Source organism: Lolium rigidum, chromosome 1 (genome assembly GCF_022539505.1).
Source record: "Lolium rigidum isolate FL_2022 chromosome 1, APGP_CSIRO_Lrig_0.1, whole genome shotgun sequence".
NCBI lineage: Eukaryota > Viridiplantae > Streptophyta > Magnoliopsida > Poales > Poaceae > Lolium > Lolium rigidum.
Genome location: NC_061508.1, coordinates 303,026,246 through 303,047,164, shown reverse-complemented (window position 1 = coordinate 303,047,164; position 20,919 = coordinate 303,026,246). Strand labels below are relative to the sequence as shown.

At 43.2% G+C, this 20,919-nt stretch overlaps 1 protein-coding gene across 1 annotated transcript; it reads right to left on the bottom strand.

Annotated features, from left to right (window-relative positions):
- Positions 1 to 15,353: 15,353 nt before the first annotated feature.
- LOC124660868 lies at positions 15,354 to 17,498 on the bottom strand. The gene has a single exon (XM_047198707.1). The coding sequence runs from the start codon at positions 17,496 to 17,498 to the stop codon at positions 15,354 to 15,356; it is 2,145 nt and encodes a 714-aa protein (XP_047054663.1).
- Positions 17,499 to 20,919: the final 3,421 nt, after the last annotated feature.

The following is a 20,919-nucleotide window of genomic DNA, read 5'->3' as shown; positions in this document are numbered from 1 at the left end:
TGGTTAAAATCCAGGAATCACTAGAGAGATTATACTTGAAATTCACTGATAATCAGAACTCATTGTGAAAAGCCAATTAAAAAGTGAAAAGGGAGCCATTCCAAATAATAATGAATCCACTAGAAGCCCCCATAGAAGGCACAAATTCAAATTTATTAATGTTTTTTGGGCAGAATTTTTTGATGTAAGTGATACGTCTCAAACGTATCTATAATTTCTTATGTTCCATGCTACTTTTATGACAATACTTGAATGTTTTATACATACTTTACAGCATTATTATACATTTTCCGGCACTAACCTATTAACAAGATGCCGAAGCGCCAGTTGCTATTTTCTGCTGTTTTTGGTTTCAGAAATCCTAGTAAGGAAATATTTTCGGAATCGGACGAAATCAACGCCCAGGGTCCTATTTTTACACGAAGCTTCCAGAAGACCGAGGGGGAAACGAAGTGGGGCCACGAGGCGCCGACACACTAGGGCGGCGCGGCCCAAGCCCTGGCTGCGCCGGCTTGTTGTGTGGGCCCCTCGTGACGCCCCCTGACCTACCCTTCCGCCTACATATAGTCTTCGTCGTGAATACCCCTGTACCGAGAGCCACGATACGGAAAACCTTCCAGAGACGCCGCCGCCGCCAATCCCATCTCGGGGGATTCAGGAGATCGCCTCCGGCACCCTGCCGGAGAGGGGAATCATCACCGGAGGGGCTCTACATCATCATGCCCGCCTCCGGATTGATGCGTGAGTAGTTCATCCTTGGACTATGGGTCCATAGCAGTAGCTAGATGGTTGTCTTCTCCGCTTGTGCTATCATTGTTATAGATCTTGTTAGCTGCCTAACATGATCAAGATCATCTATTTGTAATGCTACATGTTGTGTTTGGTGGGATCCGATGAATCTAGAATACTATGTTAAGTTGATTATCAATCTATCATATATGTGTTGTTTATGTTCTTGCATGCTCTCCGTTTCTAGTAGAGGCTCTGGCCAAGTTGATACTTGTAACTCCAAGAGGGAGTATTTATGCTCGACAGTAGGTTCTAAGGTTGTGGATGTGCTGTTTCTACTAGGGATAAAACATCAATGCTTTGTCTAAGGATATTTGTGTTGATTACATTACGCACCATACTTAATGCAATTATACTGTTGTTTACAACTTAATACTGGAGGGGTGCGGATGCTAACCCGAAGGTGGATTATTTAGGCATAGATGCATCTTTGGATAGCGGTCTATGTACTTTGTCGTAATGCCCTGATTAAATCACATAGTAATCATCGTTGATATGTATTGAATCTTGATTTGTCAATTGCCCACCTATAATTTGTTCACCCAGCATGTTAGTTAACTTATTGGAGAGACACCACTAGTGAACTGTGGACCCCGGTCCATTCTTTTACATCTGAATACATTCTACTGCAATCATTGTTATTTACTGTTCTTTGCAAACAAACACCATCTTCCACTCGATACGCTTAATCCTTTGTTTTCAGCAAGCTGGTGAGATTGACAACCTCACTGTTACGTTGGGGAAAAGTATCTTGATTGTGTTGTGCAGGTTCCACGTTGGCGCCGGTTTCACTGGTGTTGCGCCGCACTACACTCCTCCACCAACAACCTTCACGTGCTTCTTGGCTCCTACTGGTTCGATAACCTTGGTTTCTTTCTGAGGGAAAACTTGCTGCTGTGCGCATCACACCTTCCTCTTGGGGTTCCCAACAGACGTGTACATCTACGCGCATCAGTAAGCTAGATCAAAGGATTCTCTCTTGGTTTCTTGCAGGCAAATAATATCACAACCAGATTCTTCAATCTTATTAGAGAGAGCCAACCATTTATTCTCTGAATTGATACCTCTCAAGTTCCAATTCATAATTTTCGAAGATTTGCAGTTATCCAAAATAAACATTATTGGTGTACCAGTAATGGCCAAGAGTAAAGTGTACTCTAGATACCAAAGGGGTTAATATTGATCTCATTACATCACAAGGAATAGAGATAACCATTGAGTACACATAGCACAAAAGCAAACTGGCAGTACCACTGTTTAACAAGTTCAGAAAGTGGTTTGGAAGCATACAAGTCCCATAAAAAGCAAAATTACAAAGGATGTTTTGCATTGATAACTACTTGGGAGCCTTTTTCTTTGCCTGATGTGCCATGCCAGCAGCCTTATCTTGCCCTTTCTCAATTGCCTTGCTCTAGGAGATTGTGGAAGTACTCTTGGTCTTTTTGCTGCCAATAACTCCTGGTGGCCCTGCAGGTTTGTTCTCTCCCCCACGGATCTTGCTTTTCTTCAGAATTCTTTTCTCTACAGTTTCTTCTGGCACCTTAAAAAAGACATTGCCAGATTCTTAACCACCTTAGAGTTTATTATTGGGGGAGCAGCATTGCAAGTGAGGCAGTGTTTATCTGAACAATTAACATGGTTTTATACCCATCATTTAACAGAACAAGACTTGGACTTCTTCTTACCTCAGATTCAACAAGACCACATTTTCCTTCTCTTCTCTTCCTTTTTGGAGTGATGAGGGCACACTCTTTAGAAGTGGTAATGTTACGCAAATCTTCCACATCAGATAAAGCAATACAAAGAGGTGCCTTTGTGGTAGCACATTTGTCTAGGATAGAAAATTGCACAGTATCTTTTGCATTCATAGGTTCCTTAAGGATATCCCAGAGTTGTGTTAAAAGAAAACCTTTTGCCCAATCAAACTTTTTAGGTGTTAAGAGCATACGAGTTATGAAGTTGAACCAACTCACAGGTATGCCAACCACTAAAGTGTTGTTGTGATGAGAAGATCCATGCATATGTGGTGCAAAGTATTTCTCCCAAAGAAGCAGACCTTCTATAGATAATATTCTGGTCAAATCATGCTCCTTCAGAACTGCAAAGAAATGGGTTTGGACCCTTCCAATGATGAGCTACAGGTGGGCATCATTTGGTGGAACCAAGTTGACATTATCAGGTAAAAACAAGTTGTCATCCATAGAGTCATTATCCTGTGTAGCAGCAACATTCAGAGAGGGAACATGAGTGATATTCTCTGAAAAGTCTCCCAAGGAATCATCTTCAGCAGAGTAAGCTTGCAGAATATTGAGTAGTCCTTCTCCCAAAGGCATGACAGGCTGTTGGACTATCTGTTGGTTTATTTCTGCATGTTGAGCTTGAGTAAGAGGGCCAGAAGAGTGCACATAAGAAGGAACAGGTAAATGCATGGCAGTATCTTCAGAGCTGGAGGAAGAAACATCAACAAAGCTAGTTGCATCAAGCAAAGGTGGGCCCTGTTCTTCATCAGCCATGTCAACTTCCTCTTGCTGTACAGGCATAAAATTATTTGGTTGCTCCTCCACTTACATAGGCTGTGGTTGTTCTTGCTCTGCCCCCATAGCCCAGTGTCCCCATCTGTCTCCAGGCTCTTCATTATCTTGCACATTGGGTTGTGCTGGACCTAGGTTAATAAAAGGAGCAGACAAAGAATGTCCAAGCGTTGGATGGGGGTCTACTCCCTCATCAGGCAAAGGATCTTCATCAGGTGGACCACCTCCAAGCAGGTTTTGTTGTAGAACCTCCACAAGAGAAGTCCAAGATTCTGCATCTGGCCTGGAACTTTCAGTCAACCTAATACTTCTAGGAATATCCACAAGATCAGTGACCCTCACATTGACCAAAACTGTTCCTTTTCTGTTAGGATCTCTTTCCCAAAGTAACAGAGAGCCAATGTCAGAGAAGCATGCATTCAGGTCTTCAGTTTTCATATGATCTAAGGGAGGACCAACAAGCAGCAGCCAAACATCTCTATTGAAATTAACACCCCTCCAATTTGAGCCCTCATCATGCTTTATAAAAGAAACAGTAACATCTCCAAATTGATTAGGACTAGAAGAAATGAATGTGTGTCCCTATCACTGGTATTTCTGAACTGCACATATGCTGCTCCAAATGGGCAAGGTTGTAGACTGACAAAACCAACTCTAGCCTCCTCTGTCAGGTACTCCCCAAGAACATCTCTGGTATTATCAAAGGAACCAAACCTTCAGGGAAGGGGTCGAAGGTGGCGGTGGCGTACTGTTCGTGCTCCATAGGGCGGCGCGGCACCACCACCCGCTTGACTCCAACCCGCCCGGCGATGTGTTGAGTCTGGAAGCCATGGGGGACGAACGTCCTGGGGTCGATAGGAATGTTGGCCAATGTCGGATTTTGAGCCTCCGACTGCTCGGCGATGGTGGGCAGTGGCAGAGGTGGTTGCGGAGTAGATGAGGGTGGCGAATGCGAGGAGACAAAAGCAAGGAATTTTTTATGCCGAGAAAATAAACCTGAAAAATCACTAAAAGAGGAAACCTCCTAAATTAAAGGCGCCAGCCCATGGGCCTTAAACCAGGTAAGGTAACTGCCGTCTGGCCATTGAACCGCATGGAATGAGGGGAATTTCAAATTGGGAATCAGGCCCGGCAAATTTGCATGAAATAAATTTATTTTTGAAGGAAAGCTTTGAAGACCAGAAGCATGATCAGTGCGAGTAGCCATTTGGAAAGTGGAGTTAACGATGGGCGCCAAATCAGGGTTGAGGGGAGGGAATTGCATGCGATCAAAAACCGACATATGTTTCAAGGAGTTTGAGCGTGAGAAATTTCCATTACCAGATAGTCTTTTGAAAGCAGATAAAGAATGTATTTTCCTTTGCACCACCTGTCCGAATCAATTTTCTTGTAATATTTATTTTCTTCTATCAACCAGTTTGGACCACCCTGACCCCATAGATTTAAAAATAATTCAAACATAGGGGTGCAAACTTTGGATTGATTGTAGATTTCAAACCCAACTGCTGTTGAGGCCACCGAGAATTGAAAACTTCTATCCCTTAGGTGCCTAACTGTGAAGGAAGAAGCATTGCCCCCAAAACATGATTGAAGAGTAATAGCCACAGTATGAATATCAAGTTTGAAACAAGCTCTTCCAAAGGAGACAACTAGAAGGAATTCTCTTCTGTGAGAAGTATTGGTAAAGGTAACAGGATGGCCAAACTTACTTTTGCAAGCTGCTTCGAAGGAAAGTCCTCTTGAGAAATCCAACGCAAGATCTTTATTGGTGATTTCTGAAATATTGTTCTTTTGAGAATTTTCCAACTTGGAGCTTGTAGACTTTAACAATTGCACCCCTAAATCCAAGGAATTTGAAATAATGCGTTCTCCCACAACAACAATATGAGATTTGAGGTCCAAAATTAATCTAGAATGAACCCTTTCATTTTCCAAAAGAAATCTAGCATCCAGAACTTCTTCATGCATATCTAGGAGAACCAATCTTTTGGATTGAGGCCTCAATAGAAGAAAACCTTCAATAGAACAAGAGCCATTGTGAAAAGAAGAACAAGTAGCCTTCCATAGAACAAGAGGAGCTTCTGGTAGAGAGGAGACATTCAAAGGTCTCGAAGATTTCACCACTTGCACAAAACTTCTTGGGTTGTTGGATAAATCAGATCCATGGGCAGAGATATAATCCACCAGAGCTATGTTGGAGGAACCAGCACTTTGCTCCGAGAAGAGGGGACCAACACATTCACCCACTAAAACAGAATGATCTTTGAAATCTATAATATGTCCAGCCAAGACCTTTTCACCTTGAATAAAAAACTAGCAGAGATCACCTGCTCTTTGGGATCAACCAGAATAAGCCTTTTTGCATGGGGCTTCAAAAGAAGGAATGCAGACTTGCCCATAGGGATTTTTGATTCCATTTGACCCAAAGAAGAAAAAGTCGCCCTCCATCTAAGAGGTGGTGGTTCCGAAAAGGAGGAAAAACCTGGTGGAGAAACAAGGCAATCTTGCACAAAAACCAGGTGAGGTGGAAACCTTATTAAAGATCCAGGGTAGAAGACTTCCCCATCTCGAAGAGATTTTCCAACGAAAGGAGAGTCCTTGTGATTGACTAAAGCCAACCAATTGTTCGGCCACAGAAGGAGAAACCCAGATGCAAGGTTGCTTTTACCGTTGGCAAGGAGAGTTTCAAAGGAAACTTTCCAACGGCCAAGAGGAGGAGGAGGGGGAGCCATGAGAGGGATCACCTTGGAGAGGAGCTGACGCTGAAGAAGTTGATCGGAGCGGCGTCAAGAGATCACCGGAGAATAGAAGGGACACCGGAGGGGAAGGTGGCTAGGGAGAGAGCCATCCTCGTGCAAAGGTCATCTCGATTGTTTTATATGAGATATGCAAGTCATTGGTTGTTACTATAATAATAATAATTATTATTATTTGTTTATCAAACATACAAGTCCTTCGACTAGGAGGGTATCAAGTGAATTCTCACCAGCAGATGTACTTTGAATGAATCAAACATCTCACATATGAGGGTGATTATAAACACTACGCCAAAAAGGTTTACTGTTTTCCGCACTGCTGACGGTAGAGGCTGATGATGTCTACGGGAGCTTCTATTCTTGTAGACAGTGTTGGGCCTCCAAGAGCAGAGGTTTGTAGAACAGCAGCAAGTTTCCCTTAAGTTGATTACCCAAGGTTTATCGAACTCAGGGAGGAAGAGGTCAAAGATATCCCTCTCAAGCAACCCCGTAATCACAAAGCAAGAAGTCTCTTGTGTCCCCAACACACCAAATACACTTGTCGGTGTATAGGTGCACTAGTTCGGCGAAGAGATAGTGAAATACAAGTAATATGGATGTATATGAGTGGTAATAGCAATCTGAATAAAATATGGCAGCGAGTAAACATGCAACAAAACAAGTAAACAAACGGAGATTCGATGCTTGGAAGCAAGGCTTAGGGATCCTGCTTTCACTAGTGGACACTCTCAACAATGATCACATAATAGGACTACTCTACACCCTTTTGTTGGATGATGAACACATTGCGTAGGATTACACGAACCCTCAATGCCGGAGTTAACAAGCTCCACAATGCAATGTTCATATTTAAATAACCTTAGAGTGCAAGATAGATCAACATAATTACACCAAGAACTAACATAGCATGCACACTATCACCTTCATGCTTATGTAGGAGGAATAGATCACATCAATACCATCATAGTAATAGTTAACTTCATAATCTACAAGAGATCATAATCATAGCCTACGCCAAGTACTCACACGGTGCACACACTATCACCTTTACACACATGGAGGAGGAATAGAGTACTTTAATAACATCACTAGAGTAGCACATAGATGATATTCAACTAGATCACATAAAGAGAGAGATGAACCACATAGCTACAGCGGAGCCCTCAGCCCCGGGGGTGAATTACTCCCTCCTCATCATGGAGACAGCGATGGCGGTGAAGATGGCGGTGGAGACGGCGGTGGAGATGACTCCGGGGGCAATTCCCCGTCCGGCAGGGTGCCGGAACAGAGACTTCTGTCCCCCGAATCTTGATTTCACGATGGCGGCGGCTCTGGAAGGTTTTCTCTGGTCTCGTCTTCTCCTGTCAGGGTTTTTAGGTCAGGACCTTTAAATAGGCGAAAGGGGAGCCTCGGAGGGGCACCAGGGTGCCCTCACCACCAGGTGGCGCGGCCAGGCCCTGGCCCGCGCCCAGGTGTGGTGTGGGGCCCCCCGGCCCATCTCCGGCCCCTCTTCGGTGATCCGGAAGCTTCCGGGAAAAATAGGAACCCGGGCGGTGATTTCGTCCAATTCCGAGAATATTTCGTTACTAGGATTTCGAAAACAAAAACGAGCGGAAAACGAGGACCGGCACTTCGGCATCTTGTTAATAGGTTAGTTCCAGAAAATGCACGAATATGACATAAAGTGTGCATAAAACATGTAGATATCATCAATAATGTAGCATGGAACATAAGAAATTATCGATACGTTGGAGACGTATCAGCTGACGTCATGAGTATACAAACACTGGTAATGTGTACCAGTGATGGGCGCTAGACGAGTCGCTGGAACGTCGTATTCGTGACTACCAATTGCAGAAATGAGTATCATCGGTAGGCCTCCAATTGACGAGGCGGGGATTCACAATGAAGTACTAGTGATAATTGCATAACAAAATGATAGTCAGCAACAAGCAACAGCCAGATCTAGCGTGGATTGGAACAATATTACCGTCAATTCTATATATTCGGTGACGAACTCTTTTTTTTTTGAAACCCGTGACTGGGAGGCAAAAGCCCCACAAAAAATGTATTAAGCTTAACTCAGACCAAACTATTTATAGACCTAAAAAATAAAGAAAACAAGAAAATATGTATAACAAGAGATGAACAGGGTATTAAGGCAAAGACCTGAACTATCTCAAGAGACTGTCCCTTCTCTTGTCCTTGATACGATATTGCATAAGGGGCATATCATGAACAAATTTGTTCTTCCACCTAATGAAAGAACATCTTTCGTGTCTAAATTTTTTACCATTTCTGACCAACAAAATATTCCAACAGGCCATGATGAGAACTTCCATGAAGAAGGGGTGACCAAAACTTCTCTTAGCATGCTCCATTACAAGTTGGATATCATCATTTTTGCGCCATTTGAACTGCATGAAAATCCATATTCGAGCACGAAAATTGCACTTAAAAAATAGATTAATTCTATCCTCATAAGACCTTACAATGGATATCCTTAGTGATATTCCAATGCCGACGCTGTAAAAGGTCTCTAGTATTCAACCTATCTGACAACAAAAACCAAGCAAACATCTTTGACTTCATCATACAACAGGACTTCCACAACCACTAAACATATTGGACACTTGGATATGCGCATGAATATAATCATAGAAGCTTTTTACCCCAGCAATAGTTCCATTCATCATTCTGGTCAAGCAAAATATTGTCCTGCATAACCTCCTTAAGATCCTCGAACTCATTAAAAGCTTGAATAGACAACGACCGATAAAAAAAGACAACAAATCTTTAGTATGATAAACCGCCGACACAGAGATGATGAGCGCAGATTGCACACCGTTGGGGAACCCCAAGAGGAAGGTATGATGAGCACAACAGCAAGTTTTCCCTGAGTAAGAAACCAAGGTTTAATCGACCAGTAGGAGAAAGGCGTGACTTCTGAAGGTGTTGCTAGCTGACTATTGCTAGGGCGCACTACCAGCGTCAGCAACAATGTGGAACCTACACACAACACAACCAAAATACTTTGCCCCAACTTATAGTGAGGTTGTCAATCACCGGTTTTGCTGAACACAAAGGATTAAACGTATCGAGTGGAAATAGATGTCTGCAGTGGAATTAAAGAGAACAGTGCTAGCAGAAAGTAAACAGAACAGGATTGCAATGGATGAATTTATCAGTGTAAAAGAAAGGACTGGGGTCCACAATTCACTAGAGGTGTCTCTCCATAAAGATAAATAACATATTGTGTGAACAAATTATAGCTGGACAATTGACAGAATACCGACCATACATGACAAGATGATTACTATGAGATTTATTTGGGCATTACAACATAATACATAGACCGTAATCCAACTGCATCTATGACTAATAATCCACCTTCCGGTTATCGTCCGAACCCCTTCCAGTATTAAGTTGCAAGCAACAGATTATCGCATTAAGCAAATGTGTGTAAAGTAAACAATAGAATTACCCTTGGATAAAACATTGTTGTTTTCTCCCTAGTAGCAACAACACATCTACAATCTTAGAAGTTGTTGTCACTCTTCCAGAAAATTAGAGGCATGAAACCTACTATCGAGCATAAATACTCCCTCTTGGAGTCACAAGCATCTACTTGGCCAGAGTATCTACTAGCAACGGAGAGCATGCAAGATCACAAATAGCATATGACAAGAATATATAATCGATCTCAACATAGTATTCAATATTCATCGAATCCCAGCAAACACAACATGTAGGATTACATAAGGATGATCTTGACATGTAGGGCAGCTCACAAGATCTAAACATGAGGCACAAATTGGAGAAGGCATCCATCTAGCTACTGCTATGGACCCATAATCCAGGGATGAACTACTCACGCATCACTTCGGAGACGGGCATGGCGATGTAGATGCCTTCGGTGATGATTTCCCCCTCCGGCAGGGTGCCGGGAAGAGCTTCAAAACCCTCCCGAGCTAGGGTCTGTGATGGCGGCCGCGACGGCACTTTTCTTGGATGGAGGCTCGCGTGTTTAGGTTTTTCCCGAGATCGTGAATAAATAGGAGGAAGTGCGAGGTCGGTGGAGGCCAGGGGGGCCACACCACCCCTTGGCGCGGGCCCAGTTCAGGCCGCGCCAAGGTGAGGTCTGGCTGTCCTGCGCCTCTTCTTCGTCCCCCCACTGAACTCTGTCTTCGTTTCGGAAAACTATTGACTTCGGCTTTTGTTTCGTCCAATTCCGAGAATATTTCCTGTACAACTTTTCTAAAATACAAAACAGCAGAAAACAAGAAACTGACACTGTGACATCTTGTTAATAGGTTAGTGCAAGAAAATGTATGAAAGTGCAACGAAGTACGAGAAAAACACATATAAATTGATGTAAAACAAGCATGGAGCATCAAAAATTATAGATACGTTTGCGACGTATCACGAGACAACAACCTTAAGAGCAGATGAATAAAGCCTGGGAAATCTGAAGGTCATCGGGGAACCCCCAATGAACCAGTTATCATTCAAAACTGAAATAGTATCTCCTCTACCACGTTACCACAAAGACACCTCTAAAATTATGCACTTGTTTTAAAACATCCCTCCACCATAACGAACCAAAGAGCTTTTCCTCATGCGGGATTTTCCCATGATAATGAGTAAAAAAATCAATTTAACCCATGGAACTTCCTTTTCATTATAGAATTTATCAAGGAACTTGATCACAAAGCGCCATTCTGCTTCTGAAAACTAACAATGCTCAGACCACCCTTGAGTTTCGGCTTAGAGATCATCTCCCATGCAGCTAATGACTACTTCAGTTCCGCATCCTTGTCTCGTCACAAACATTGTCTGAGAATTTTGTCAACTGGTTGGTATGTCATGGAAGAAGCTGCAAAGTAAACAAAAAATGTAATGGAATGGAAGCTACAAAGTACATGGAATTTATCAGCTACAGTTTTGCACCTTGCGACAAAAAGCTGGAGCTGGACGTGAGTTTTATTTTCAACCGACACACCAAAGGAGACAATTCAGCAATCGTGACAGACTCATTGCTTCGACAATCGCCATATGTGAAGGCATTAGTGACACACCAGTCTCAGAATCGTCTGCCATTAGTAATGTACCTCTGACATACGGTCTTACAGCCGTTCCCTCATCGGTGGGATCAGAATTATTAACTTCTCACCGGTACCGTGTGACCAACAACGTATGTATTGTCGGGTGTGACTTTTATATTGATGGTATCCATCACTTCTGTTGTGATAGCAGTGACTAAACTTAATTATCCGGTCGTCGGTGCTTTACTTATCAGAATTAAAAAATGGAATTATAAATCCGGGTTGGCTAGCTGGTCGGTATACGTCAACTAAATAATATATTGACATATGAATATAATCCAGCGTGGTTCGTTGGTCGATTTACAGGAATACAATAATTTATTGTCGTACAAATACAATTCAGGATTGCCTATAGTACATATACACTCAAATTCACTTAAGATTCGGATAAGAAATAACCGAACCCCATAAAAGTATGACATCACATACATATATATACACTACACCACATCACTAAATTCGCAACAGACAAGTTGGTTGGGAAAACAGCTTCCACGAACAGAAAGTTGGTCGGGAAAGAGTTTTGCCGACCAACCTTGTCGGTCACCGAAAGTCTAGTCGGCAAAGGTCTTTCCCGACCAACATTTCTTTGCCGACCGACGGCTACCGACAATACTTTCCCAACCAACATTTGTTTTCCAACCAACAGTTGGTCGGTGTATATTTTTCCGACCAACATTCAGTTGGCCCTGCCATTCAGCTTTCTCAACCAACAACATGTGGGTTTCATTTATACCGACCAACATAGTTACAATCCTATGGTTCTGCTTTGTCAATGCAATAACATTCAAATTTCACAACGGTACCATCCAACAAAATTACACTGCGTGTCCTCCAAAAGTATTAAACCAAAATCAAACACAATAATATTATTTACAAATAGAAAGTTCATGTCATATCAACATAATTTCCATCTAAATTTCTAATAAATTAATAGTAACTAATCCAACAAAGGAAACTAATGGTTCAGTACCCAAGACAATGTACAGACTTACAAAATGGTAGCTAAAAGATGTATCTGACGATTCATAGTTTGCTCTATTATACAAAATGCTCAATTGACCCGAACCAGACGCTTCAGGGTTTCTCACCCTCTTGCATGCATTTCTACAAAAGGTAAACAAGTTTTAGTACATTCATAAAAACAATGGTACTATCAAAAATTATATAAAGCATATCTATGCACAATAAACATCATTTTGTATTGGCCCAGATCACGTATACATGCAGCAGCAATTACTTCACAAGACAACTCACAGCATAGTAATCTGCCCTTGAGTTACCCAAAACCTACTATTACAGTAAATTCATGCAATCAGTACAAGCAGAAATTACCATGAGCTCAACACAGATATGGCTTCATGAGCGAGATAAACCGCATTGACCAAAATTCATTTTAAGGACATCCTAGAACTACGTGCTAGGGACACCACACTAGTCCTTTGACATCGCACATCATAGGAATCGGTCCTGATTTATAAAGTGATGTGTTAACTAGCATTTTAATACCACTTGGTGAACAACTAATCCACCTAGATCTGCAGGCAGCGGTGGAGACTTTGGCGTGGAGGGATATGAAACCTGCGCGGGCGTTGGGCCAAATGTTGGCGCTAATATTTTCTCCCTGGGCGGGCCGGCCGACTTAACGACCAACAGTTGGTTGGAATTACTTACCGACCGACCATTCGATGCCTATGTACAGGATTCCCGACCGACCATTGGACATCAAAGGCTGATGTATTCCCAACCGACAGTCAGACGTTATGCGCAGTATTTCCCAACCAACCGTTTGACGAAAGCTTTGCCGACCAACAATCTGTTGGCGATGTTGCCTTTTACCGACCAACGTCAGTTGGGAATCTAGTACTGTGGTGTAGTGATATAGATAGGAAGAGCATTATTTTTTTACAACATCAGTGTGCACTAGTCCTATGGAACATAATAAAATTGAAAATGACCTTTTAAGGAAACTGAGCTTAGAGATCATGAGAGTGATGCCTTTTGTAGGGTTTGAACAAAGCAACCATTGACAGATTATAATGATTAATGATCAACTTAAGTATATAAAAACACACAAAGAAATAAGGATACATCATGTGTGCTACTGAACAAAGCCTACCTCGCTTGAAAGGCAAAGTCCCTATGAGGAAGGGCACTACAATGTGTCGCAGCCACAGTAGAAAATCCCACCTTTCGCCATGACTTCATTCTTGATGATGCCCATGAAAGAGAACTGGATCTGTTGAAACTGTTCATAGTTGTCAAACTCAGTATTCACCATGCCTGAAAAATATCTTTCGATGTTTGTAGCTCTAACAAATTTCTCATGAAAATGAAGAAATTTGTCCATGTGCCACAAAAGGTAGTAGTCAACAGACATAGCGGTCTTCTACGAAACACAACCAACACTGGACAATTTGAATATCCTTTTCCTTAATCTTGTGCTCGTCGATTGCCTTCCTAAACTTGAAAACTTGAACAGAGACTCACTAAGAAACATCGCGATTTGAGTGCTCTTCAAGGATTCTATGATTCCCATGGAATCCAAGTAATAGGATGTTTGCTCTATGGGCGCAATAATTATTAGGATCAAGTAGTCCTTGCGCAAACATGTGAACAAAACAACAATGTATTAATCATACATAATATTTAAATAGAGTATTTATAGGACAACCACTTTCAGATGGTGATAACATACATAATGAAATCACTACAAGAAATTTGTTATCTAGTGACCTTCGTACGATGACCACGGATAAATTGGTCATAAATCTATGATCATTTCATAGCGGTCGTAGGCCGTTTGGGAGGGTCCAAACCCTAAATATTCATGACCATTTTAGTGAAAGGTCATGATTTCCATACACTAATTGGTCATTGAGGAGAAAATATGGTTTAGAACCTTATCGGCCATGATTTTCATACACTAGTTGGTCATAGAGCAGAAAATATGGTTTAGAACCTTATCTTTAGCGGACTACGGCCATTTTAAATGGTCATGGCTGCTATTTTCCGAAGGTTCTTAAAACAACTAGCCATCCACCTCAACAATGGCATCCACTTGTGATCCACATGTCAGATTTAGATAGCATTGTGTTCAAATCAACATAAGACAGATAAGACCCACACATTGTCCAACTACAACGACCTTCCAATAACATGTGAGTTCTACCTCCCACATGGAACCTGCTTGCTCAAAATGGGGTTCTACCACGATCTACGTGGAAGATGCCTATTGAGAGGGGTTCTACCAACAAAGTGATAGGTGGGGTCAACCACCGCTGACCTGGCTCGTATGTCCAGCGAACAATGCAAAGTGCAGAAACGCACCAGGCCAGCAAAGCAGTGCGAAATCAAGGGAGCAAAAATGCTATAGTGGGGGTTTCAGAAACAAGCTACTATTACTACCATACCAGCCAACTAGATACTGTACAGTGCGGTCAAGAGGTAAGAGGTCCCAGATGCAGACAGTCTTTGGGGAGGTGCGAAAGTGAGAATGAATAAAGAGGCATGGGCAAAAAAAAAATCGAAACGTGCGCGACTGGAATATTTTGTCCCGCCACCGCCCTTCGTCCTCCCTATTATCCCGATCTTTTAGAATTTTATCTTCAAATTCAGGATAATCATTTCTAATTTGTCTTTTAGTTTTCATATGTATTGTTTCATGTAACTTGATTTTTGATTAACGAAAGATGTGGTTGCTCTTAAAAGAAAACACCCCAAGAGGGAGGTGGGAGCTCATTCTCTCGTTCACCTCATACATAAATAAAAAAGGGGAGAGGGCTAGAGCTCCACTTGGACTCTAGTCTCGAATTCGAGGAGCTTTGTTCCACTCGGACCGACTCTCTGTGGGACCTTGACTTCGCCCCCGGGAAGCTTTTTGGCCCCAGGTCCATACTCAACCCCTTCAATTCTCTCCTAATGTAGTATTAAGTCGTGCTCCATCGAGGTGACCAACTTACTAAAACAAATCATCGTTACGTCAACTATCGAATAGTGTATGGCGACCTTCGTTATAAGGCTGGCATACACACAGCCTACTAGTTGATAAGGAAATTTCACATAAAGCAACAATATCCACTAATGGGAGTAAGGGTCACACCCTGCTAGTATGCTAATGGAAACTATTGTAGAAACAAATCATTGAAATCCACATATATATGGACGCATCCTCAGGTTTCAATGACGATCTTGGTCCTAGCATGGCCAGACTCTACTCTGTACTGCTCCCCAATACCGAAGTGCGCCATGAGCAACCACACAACGGTAAGCAACTCTCCTCCCTGGCTTAGCTGCTTGGCGTGGAAGTTGCCCCGGCACTTGCCGGCGGCATAGCACAGCATCTCCACCCAAACGCCAGAAATGACCCTCCATCGCTTCGCATGGGGATGCAGGCCCCGCAGCACCTCCGCCAGCCGGCATGCGTCGAACAACACTGACTTGCTCCTGTCCCCTTTTACGTCCCGCGGCCTGATGTTGTTGGTCTGCACAGCGGAAAGCATCTCCGCTCCCTGTACCTCAGTGAGGTCGTCGTCCGCGCCTCGGTGGAAAAAGGTTTTGGCTTCGGCGCAGGTGTCACCAAAGCGGATCTGCCCGATGGTGGCCGTCATCATGAAAGGGCGCATCACAAGAAGGAAGAGCATGTAATTCGAGATCTGCTTGCTCAGTGATTGCAATGGACGATACTCCACCTCGATGAAGCTCCACAGGCCATCGAAATCCTCGTAGGACCAGAAGCAGCCTCCAGAGGTGGCGCTGTCCCTCTCGCTGAAGTCGTGATTATCTCTACGCTCGCCGTAGTAGCACAAATCCGTAGCTATATGCCACAGGAGCATGCTCTCGTCGAACTCTAGCTCAACGCTCCACCCAAGTTGCTGGTAGCAGCCATTGCGCTGGAGTATCCACTGCCCACGGTGCTCGCCAAACTGACGGTAGCTCAATGGATCTGATGTGCTGTTTGCCTTCTCCTTGAGCTGCTGGAAGATGAGATTTTTGAGTACCAAGGACACATCCGTGTGATTTGTGTACCAGAAGCTGTCCCACATCGTCTTGAGACGGATGTTGTGCTTCCACTCCAGCTCCTCCATTGCTCTTGTGTACCATCGAGGTTTGTCCTTGAGACAGTAGGTTAGCAAGTTGTACTGCGCCATCTGGTTTGACCACCTCGGCCTTCTCTCCGGCTGGAAGAAACTCAGCCAGCCAAACAGTTTGTCCGCCCTTGCTGACCAACCATCTCCGTGCTTGTCTCGCATGTAGACATAGCTCCATGGAGAAACGATCATCAGGAGGATCGCGTAAGTCTCCAGCAAAAAAGCACCTCCCAGGAGCACATATGAGATGACAATGTCGACCTTCTTGTAACCTCGCTTGTCCTCCCACGCTGCAAAGACCACGAGCGACACCGCTGGCGCCGCGAGAGTGAACACACGGAGGATGCGGCCAACTGGGCCATGGATCACCACGCACTTGGAATGGAAGGATTCGTACATGAGCATCAGCTCGATCTCAACCACCTTGAACGCCTGATCCATCTTGAGCTTCCGGAAGAAGGCGAGGCTGTCGGCGCGATCCTGGAAGCTCAGGATCAAGTCCACGAAGAGTCGCCGGAAGGTCTCGAAGAACTTGTACGACGTGTAAACAAGATCCCGGTACCGGATCCGCTCTTCTTCGACTTGCACGCCACCGTCGCAGGGCTCTTCCGGCACGATAACGATATGGGCGTGCAGGCCCGAATCAATGGCCGACTGGTACATCTCGAGGAACTTGGCGTAGCTGGGTCCAGCATCGGGCGGCGTCAGCAACGAGCTCCGGAAACTGCTCATGCTCGCCGACTTGAGCGCCCACGTCCTCTCGCCGTACTTGATGACACCTGACACGAACATAATGATCGCCGGTATCAGGAGGCCGGCGCCGGTTGGCCGAGATTTCCAGTACACATACACCGCGAGAGCAACCTGAGAGACGAGGCTCAGCAGGTGGCGAAGCCACAGCTCGTTGTCCTCGATGGCGAACGCGGTGATGGTGTCCTGGCCACCGAGGTGCAGGATGAGGAAGGGAGCCCAAAAGGCTAACAGATGCATCTCTTGGTCAAGAGAGCCGCTGTGCTTCTGGTTCTGCGACAGGTTACCCAGCGTGTAGATGGCGATGGAATCCGCGAGCAGGTAGGCCAGCCACAGAAGCATGCGCAGCCAGGTGGTGACACTGCGCTTGCGCAAGCCGCCGGCCAACAGGAGGAAGATCTGCAGCCACAGGCTGACGATGAGCAGCACACGGATCTCCCACTGCCCCCAAAATCGCCGCAACGACTGGAGGTCCATGGCTGTGATTCTTTCCTTCAGAGCCGCTTGTCCCCGCCGCCGCCGCCCGCCGGTCACCTTCTTCCTGTGATTGTGAGCTAGTGTGCGTATTAGATATGCCTTTTTTTCTTTTCTAACTGTGGCAGCGAGTGTTTCCTGTCCATCCATTACTCCATGTTATAAGACAAGTGGCTTCCTCCAAAGCTGTGCTTGTATACCTAATTTCGCTATACATTACTATACTCTTGAGCAATTCAATCGAGGTACGGGTACCGAGGGAGCGTTTGGAGGAAGAACTGTTTATGATATTTTAAGGAAGACAGAATTCTTTAAAGAAAAAGAAAGAACTTTGAGTTATATTTGAAGAAATAAATCTATCTATTATTATTATATACTAAAAGCAATAGACAGATTCTTAATAGTAGAGTTGTTGCTTTGATCTGCATCATCTTAATTATTTTAATAGTTAGATCTAAAATATATGCTTAAATTTACAATCTTTTCAACTAAGTTTCTTGTACACACTTTTTTTTAACGACAACAAAATTTGATGTACACAAATCCAACAGGTTGCTGGGAAAATGGTCTACACTAAACTTCAACAAGTTGCCGAACTTACAGACTTTTCAAAAAGAACAAAAATATATGGGTAGGGGTCCCTATATTTTTTTTATTTTTCAAACAATCAGAACTGAAATTAGCGACCATGAAGACAAGAACTTAAGTGGTCGGGTAATTGATTCCCTATGTCACAAAGTGAACTAAATGCCGTTCTAAAAGTTAATTATTTAATAGACATCCGATAAATATTTGCAAAGTTTCACGGTATTTTGATCCGAACTTTGATTCACATATGTTCATAACACATGACGCGTACTCTATATTAAAACAATGAAGAAAAATGAGGCTAGCAAATTCAGTTGTAAAACAAACAATATACATTAATCTACGAGACCTGGTAACCTTTACTTTTTGTTGACCAGAGCTGATCGATCTTCATAGTTGTACATACAAATATCACGTAATTTCCCAGGTGAACATTTTACTTCAGTACACCATATAGATATTCTGTCAAACTCAGTTCCAATTTTATCTCTTCGTATAGATATAATGCCACTTATAGGCTAGCTAACTCAGGAGATTCAAGCCTTTTTTATTTCTCTTTAGTTATTAATACCATGTGCTATTGACCATACAATAATCATTAATATATATGCTGAGTTTATAAATGACACAATGATCATTAGTCTACAAATTTATGGTGCTTGCCTGCTTGGTCACGGAAATTCAATTTGGCTCCCAGGTGCATATGCTCCCTTCATCCAAAAAAATATTTGTACTTGTTAAAAAAATCTAACAAAAAGTTTGACACGTACATCTCATAATCTATGTGTTCATACAGTTTCGCAAAAAATGATACGTTTTGTGGTTGATGTAAAAAAGACAAAACATGTCTTACAGAAAAGTTTATTTTTAGCACCAAATTTTGTCTTTTTCACATAGCTAAAACGACAGGTCGATTTTTCTGGAAAGACTTTGTGTGTACGTAGCATGTGAAGATGTACACTTGAATTTATCATTTAATTTTTCTCAAGATTTAAAAATGTACCAAAGATGCATTTCAAAATAACAGAAGCATATGCACCCAAGAGCTATAACAACACTCTTGCTTGGTGATGATATTATACTCAACATAGCATATAAAACACAACTGTACATCAACGTATTAATGGCAGATATGGTAGCATGAACATATATGGAAATTCAATTCGGCTCCCTGGTGCACATGCTCCTCTACCAAGAAATCGTAATTTGAACTGAAGAAAAATTTTAAATTTTTTTTACATGTACATCTCCACAATATATATGTGTGTTCGTCATTTAACTTCCTTTTGGTTCTATTTGGATTTTTGTCGTACCGATTCAACATAAGCCCCTATTTTATTTACCTTTTCTATCTAATTTATTTTATTACCATTGTATTTCCATTGACAAAGTGTTGCCTGCCAAAACCCACCGGCGAGCAGTGGTTAAGCAACACGAAGAGCCGGGAGGCTTCCAAGGCGGCAGCGGGCCCTGGTCCCTCGACGTCGTCCCGCAAATGCTCCGGCACACGACCTGGCGGTTGCAAGGGCGTGCCACCTGACCTATACCTGGTCAGGAAGGTGTTGGATTGCTTCGATTAGTTTCCTGCATGGCAGACACGTAAACATTAAATACGAGCCCTATCGGCTCTCAGGTTGCCCTGCGGATCGGCTCAAAGAGCCGATCGCCCCATGGTTCGTGTTGGATTTTCAATGACATGGGGATCCTGCTTGATCATAACAAAGCTAAGCCAATCTACGACAGTTTAGGGTTTTCACCGTATGATCGGAACATCCTACGCGTAGTTGAGCCTAATAGATACGAAAGATAATGGAAAACTAACCCTAAAAGAGGCCTAAAAACCAACATTAAGTTAATTCCCGGAACATCCCTCTTACGACTAACAAATCACACCTAACGCACTACCGGATCGTTCAACCCGTTTGCAAGGCCTAACCATACGGATATTAAACTAATCCTTGAAGAACAAGGAGCAACTATAACAGATCGGATCTACTAAGTAACGAACAAGCAAGATGCTGCCCTTACACCTGGATAGGTGTAAGGGCAGCTAGATATTGAGGGACGGCATAGCTAAGCAAATATGCGTAAGAAAAGCATCTACGCAAGCCCCAAAACATCTATGATAAATAGTGCTACTCGCCATCAACAACGCTTCAGTACGAGCAACACAAGGTAAACGAATAAACGTTGTGCTGCCTAGATCGCAAGATGCGATCTAGGCAGCATGGTGCTTACACGGGAGAAACCCTCGAAAGAAGGGGTGGCGATGCGCCTGATTTGTGTTTGTTGTGAACGTGATTGTCCTCCTTTTCCGATAACCCTAGATACATATTTATAGTCCAAGGGACTTTCTAATTCGGGTGTGCACCTAACCGTGCACGAGTCAAACTCTATCTTTTAATCTAAACTAAGATGCGATCTACTATATTACAGATACACGGGCAATTAAGCTCAAATTCCTCGCGCAAGGCCGCTTCAAAGATGCTCCATGTGTGTATCCTTCAAGCCCATCTTCACTCACGGCCCATCTCCTGATTTGGCCAAAATCCGGTGATAACACATGCCCCCCTGGTTTTGGTAATGATAATTTTAAAACCACTCCGTTTTTCCTTCGAGGGGTCACGTCGTGGCAGAGCAGAACCGTCGCAGTATTCTTCATCATGACGCCTTGTCTTCTCAAATTCTCTGCACGATTTGACAGTTTTGGCACCACATCCTCGAAAACTGCTTAAGCATTAAATCTCTGCTATATCCCCTTTTATTTAGCCACTTCTTGCAGTTCCCGTCTTCGTCTCTTCCGCATTAGCACTCCAAAAAGCCCTCCTCTGCCACC

Coding starts and splice junctions, on each gene's coding strand:
- LOC124660868 (XM_047198707.1), bottom strand. CDS start 17,498: ATGGACCTCCAGTCGTTGCGGCGATTTTGGGGGCAGTGGGAGATCCGT.